This window comes from Octodon degus, unplaced genomic scaffold, assembly GCF_000260255.1.
Source record: "Octodon degus isolate 3935 unplaced genomic scaffold, OctDeg1.0 scaffold00324, whole genome shotgun sequence".
NCBI lineage: Eukaryota > Metazoa > Chordata > Mammalia > Rodentia > Octodontidae > Octodon > Octodon degus.
Window position 1 is genome coordinate 1,154,105 of NW_004524900.1, and position 5,442 is coordinate 1,159,546.

Below are 5,442 nucleotides of genomic sequence, written 5' to 3' on the forward strand. Positions count from 1 at the left end.
GTATTTTTTTTTTTTTTTTGGTGGAACCGGGGATTGAACTCAGGCCCTTGCGCTTGCCAGGGAAGCACTTATTCCACTGAGCCATCTCCCCGGCCCTATAATTTGTTTATTTATTTATTTATTTTTGTATTTGGTACAGGGTCTCACTATACAGCTCAGTCTTACAGTGATCCTCCTGTTTTAGCCGCCCTAGCACTGGGATTACAGGTGTGGCCCACTATGCCCAGTCCTGGGTGGCTCAATGTACCTGGGGGCAGGTGGTGCTGGGGATAGAACCTTTGTCCCTGCACTTGCCTAAGTAGGTGCTTATTTGGCTGAGCTATCTCGCTGGTGCTGCTTTAATCTTTAGAAACAATTTTTTAAATAAACAATATATTTTAAAAATATATTAAAATTTTTATCATAACATCCTACAAGAGTATAAGATGCTTGATCAATTTTTACACTTGAAATTAGTATATGTTTGTGATACATAATAATTATATTCATCTTGGGGAATTGGTACATATTGAATCATACTCATTTTTACTTCCTTTTTCCCTCTACCTTCCTTCTTTCTCTGATTCTCTTCCCATATCTAGAATCTATCTCTGTTTCCTGCCATTTATCTTTTATTTTGCTCCTTATATTTTGGATCACTCACAAATAGCTAAATTATGGAAGCAGCCTATAATCCATCAACAGATGAATGGATAAAAGAAAATGTGACATATATATATTACTCAGTTACAAAGAAGGATAAGTTTGAGTCATTGTAGGAAAATGGATCTGGAGAACTTCCACACGTGTTAATATATGACACTGGTTTAAGCTACATACTATGCTCTTAGTTGAAGGAAATGAAAATTTTGTGCCATTTAAATCTACTTCAGTAGGAATATACAAAGTTTTCATTTTAATTCCCATCAATCTTTGAACTTCAGAATTTATATTTGGCTAGATTCCATCTTTCAGGGTGTAATAGAAACAGTCAAAAGCAGCAAGTACGTATTGTCTCCTTTGTAATCAAAAAGGGAACAAGAGAGCAGGATTGGCATGTTAAAGAATGACTCAGGTTATTTTGCAGGATCAATGGTAGGACCCAACAAAAAGACTAGCAGTGGTTGAGGACATGGGACTTTCCAGAGGTGGACACTGAAAGCCTAAGGTTAAGTCCTACAGGACAGTGTGAAGCTGTCTTCACGCGGGTGCTGCTGAGCGCTTACCGTAAGTGTGGCTGTGTTCTCATCATCAGACCACTGCATGGGTAAGAGGACAGAAACAAAACATTAAATGTAAATACTTTGTATGTGTATACTCAAAATAGTTAGGATATACAGCTGCATTCACTTAATTCAATGAATAGAGAGATTTGTTCTAATAGTGTCTGTGGACAGGATATCATGTCTGCATCTTGTACAATGAATAACCACTAAGACAACAATATGCAATGTATTAATTATTGAAACTGTGCTAGTAATCAGTTTTGAAACTGTCTCATTGCTATTTGCTTCTCAATAAAATTATTTTAAAAAATGTAAATACTGTTTTGGGATTCCAGAGCAGTACATCTATTACCTATAAATGATTTACAAATGATTCTTGAACACAAAGTATATGTAAATATATCAAAGTAATACTTCATGGGATTTCTTCCTTTATTGAATGTAAGATCTAAATAACAAAACCATTTCAGAGGTCATTTCAATTAGCACCACCTACTTAAAATATTATTTTCTACCAACCTGTATTTCTTCTGCTTCATCATCACTGTCTGGCTGAGAGTGTGTTGGTGGATCTTGCCTAAAACATAAAGCAAAAATTAAGTAAGAAAAAGACTATGGGGGCCGGGGAGATGGCTCAGTGGAATAAGTGCTTCCCTGGCAAGCACAAGGGCCTGAGTTCAATCCCCAGTTCCGCAAAAAAAAAAAAAAAAAAAAAAAAAAAAAAAAAGACTATGGTACTCAGTAGTCATAATTTCAACCGTATTAAGTTTTTCTGTGAAAGAGCAATATAAGTAAAAGTTCAATTTTTGAGACAGAAGCTGGTAAAAATCAATTTGGAGTTAAGGAAAGCACACTTCCCATAAGAGATGGTGAGACTTTTTTTTTAAAGAAATCATCAAAATCCACAGCAAGATTAAGTCACACTCCATCTTTGAAAATACTGTAAGAATTATCTATGCCTTCAACTCCAATATACAAGAAAACACTGCCAAAGACAGAGAACATCTGACAAGCTGTCTATACAGTGATATAATATCTTTGGGAACAAGATCAAGAGCTCTCATCTTATAGGGAAATTCCAGCACCTGGTTGGTGACAGAATTACTCTTGATTTGGCCTGGACCATGGAAAGGGAAGGGAAGGGAAATATTTAGGGACATTGTTTTTGCAAAAGCCAGTAAATAAAGCAAAAGGTTGGAAGGGCCATTCAATAGCCAATCTCTGTGGTCTAGTAGAGAAGTAGAGGCGAAAGAACTCAAGAGAATTCTCAGAACACTGCCTGGACACTCAGTATGCAATTGAACATAGTAATCTTAGGAAAAGCACATTTAGTGGGGGAGAAAATAACTAAAATAAGCAGCACAGGAGCATCGCAAAGAACACAAAGAATAAACAGAAGCCTCTGGTAAAACATGTACCTTTCCTTCTAAGTTCCTTCCTTAATCTCTACTGATAATGACAAGAAAAATTCCAAAGACAAAGATGACAAAAAGGAGACAACTACTGAGAAACAAGGAAAGAAAAGTCTTGAAAACAGAAGATCAGAAACTGAGAAGATAGTTCAGTGACATAAGCGCCTGGCTAGCAATCACAAGGTCCTGGGTTTGAACCCCAGTATGAAATAAAAAACAAAAAAAACAAAACCTCAAACAAAAGATCAATGGGAAGAGTTATCCTGAAGCAATACCTTAGAACTCTGGGATATCCTGGAAGGTGAGACTGAAACTCTGGGCCAAAGGCTAGGCGACTTATGTACAGCCAGTGCACAGAACATTCCTCGCCTTGCATACCCTAGCAACTAATCCTCCTCAGTTCTTCTGGTAAGTAAATGTTTTTTTCTTTGAAAAAAAGTGAACAAAAGAGGTTTAGGTTTCAGACACATAATGGCCCAGAAGAACATGTGGGTGATAATGGTAGACTCCAATGTAGAGTTATGTGAAAGTCCTGATGAACAGTGAGACTGCTAGGCCTTTTCTTCCTATCCTGCTCCCAAAGTGCAAATAATGAAAGAATTATTCGCTGTAGGAAGTTAATAACCCCAAAGGACAGATCTATAGAGGTAGTATCATCTAGGAATCTCCCACCAGCAATTGCTGATTATAGATACACAAAGTTTGCAAATGTTTGTGCAAATGTGTCCCCTGCTCTAATATACAAAAGCCCAGAAAAGTACCAAACTGAAGAGCTCTAATGTGAAAATCTGTTCTTCAAAAAGAAGACAAAAGAGGCTGAAAACAGGAGGATCACTATGAGTCCGATTTGCGCAGTGAGATCCTGTAGACCCTGTGTTAAATACGTAAAGAAAAAAAAAGAAAACAAAAAAGGTATATACATGGAAGAAAAAACACAATGAAGGAACCAACTATAAAGTATTTATTTAAAATTACTAACATCCTCAAAGACAAAAGATATATAGGATAGAACAAACAGTGCACTTATAGAAACTGAAAATTCAATATCTAAAATGAAGAAAAAAATCAAGAATACTAATCAGACAGGAAAATAAAAGACAAAGAGATAATAGAAAAAACTCAGAATATTAACCAAAAAGCTCTATCACTTAAATAATAGGGGCTCTAGAAAGAGAAGCAACAAAATTATCAAGTTTTTTAATGTTTTTAAGCTGCAAAATATTTTTAGAGACATTACTTTAATGTCTCTAAAGCTGCTTTAGAGTGAGTTTACTAAGTATACAGCACAAAGAATGGAAGGAAAAGAAAAATACCTTGGACACACAAAGAAGCACAGTGACCCTTCCCATCTGTGCACATCTGCCCTCTGTAGGCTGGCTTTGCCATTCCTTATCAGTACGCTGTAATTACTTTCAGCCTGGCTTCAGGACTCTTTTTATCCTGTGAACCAAGGGGTCTAGAGTCTCCAGTGTTATACCCTCACCATTTTGCAATGAGGCCACTGTCTTTCAAGAAGCAAAGGCCGGCCTTTCTGAGGATGAGAACCCTCAGGGAAAGAGGTTCAGTGGACAGACAGCATCCACTGCCAGACACCTGAGACATGCCATCCCCAGATCAGCTCAGCTTAGTGCCAAATGATGACAGCAACATGGCTTTAGCAAGACCGTCAAAAGACTGAGTCACTGTGAGAGGAACTGCAGGAGTATAAGGGCTCAAACTATTTGCCAAATGACAAGATAGCCTGCTAGGATTTCATGGACACTGGCAGAAATCACAAGATCTCAGGTGAGAAGTAAAGGACACAAAGTAAAGGCAGTACTGCATGAGACATGAAGCTCGTCTTTATATCAGTTCTCACTTGCCCTTAGGGTTCCAGGTTCAACACAGGTGACCTCACTTGCATTCCAACTGGGGAACCTCAAGTCTTGTGAAGCCCATCTCTCACAGTGGGATGCAAGTGAGCCTGCCCAATTCTTAACCCAAAGAAGGTATCCAAATAGACAAACTTGCCTTTTATCCACGAGGATATTATCTCTATTGTTTTTAGATGATTTGCTACATAAACACTTGTGAAAAGATGTCAAGAACAAAGGCTGGCAATACCACTGCTTGCAAGGCATGCAGTAATATGAGAAACCCACAAAAACCAAAGGAAAATGTCTTCCACTACCAGAGATACCACTGACAAATAAAATGGTTTCTGTTTCAAGCTGCCAAGTTTAGTGTGGTATTATACCACAATAATACATGACTTATTCTTTTTTTCAGTATCCTTTTATTTTTTTAAAGCACAAATGCCCACACAACTTTGATTTACAAGGTAGTTCTATATAGATTTAAAATGTCAGTTAAATTTGTATCAAAAATTATGTACAAATGTGATTCACTGGGTACATCATTATGCTCCTCACATCAGAGGACAATTATAGATGAAGTTATCTAAAAGTGTAATACAGGCCGAGTTCCGGGAGCCCCCAGACCCAGTCCTAGCCCAGGTCCGGTGAGTGTGCAGAGAGCTTCCTGCTACCCTGCGCCGGCGGGACTAGTCCCAGCCCAGGCGCAGAGTGGGCCGGACCCTCTCCCAGCCCCTTGGGGCGCCCCCCACCACTCCACAGTGCCTCCCCCACCCCGCCCGCCGAGTAGCATTTTCTGCCGAGTTCCGGGAGCCCCCAGATCCAGTCCTAGCCCAGGTCCGGTGAGTGTGCGGAGAGCTTCCTGGTACCCTGTGCAGGTGGGACCAGTCCCAGCCCAGGCGCAGAGTGGGCCGGACCCTCTCCCAGCCCCTTGGGCAGCCCCCCACCACTCCGCAGTGCCTCCCCCACCCC

The 5,442-nt window shown here is 39.5% G+C and overlaps 1 protein-coding gene across 2 annotated transcripts in view; it reads right to left on the minus strand.

Annotated features, from left to right (window-relative positions):
- Window positions 1–5,442, minus strand: part of Cdc123 (cell division cycle 123) — a 66,530-nt gene that overhangs the window by 38,214 nt on the left and 22,874 nt on the right. For both annotated transcript variants that reach the window (XM_023708058.1, XM_004647774.3), the window contains 2 exons: window positions 1,725–1,782; window positions 1,206–1,238 (listed from right to left, as the gene is read on the minus strand). In XM_023708058.1, coding sequence (XP_023563826.1) covers window positions 1,206–1,238; window positions 1,725–1,782 — 91 coding nt within the window. The remainder of the gene's footprint in view (window positions 1–1,205; window positions 1,239–1,724; window positions 1,783–5,442) is intronic.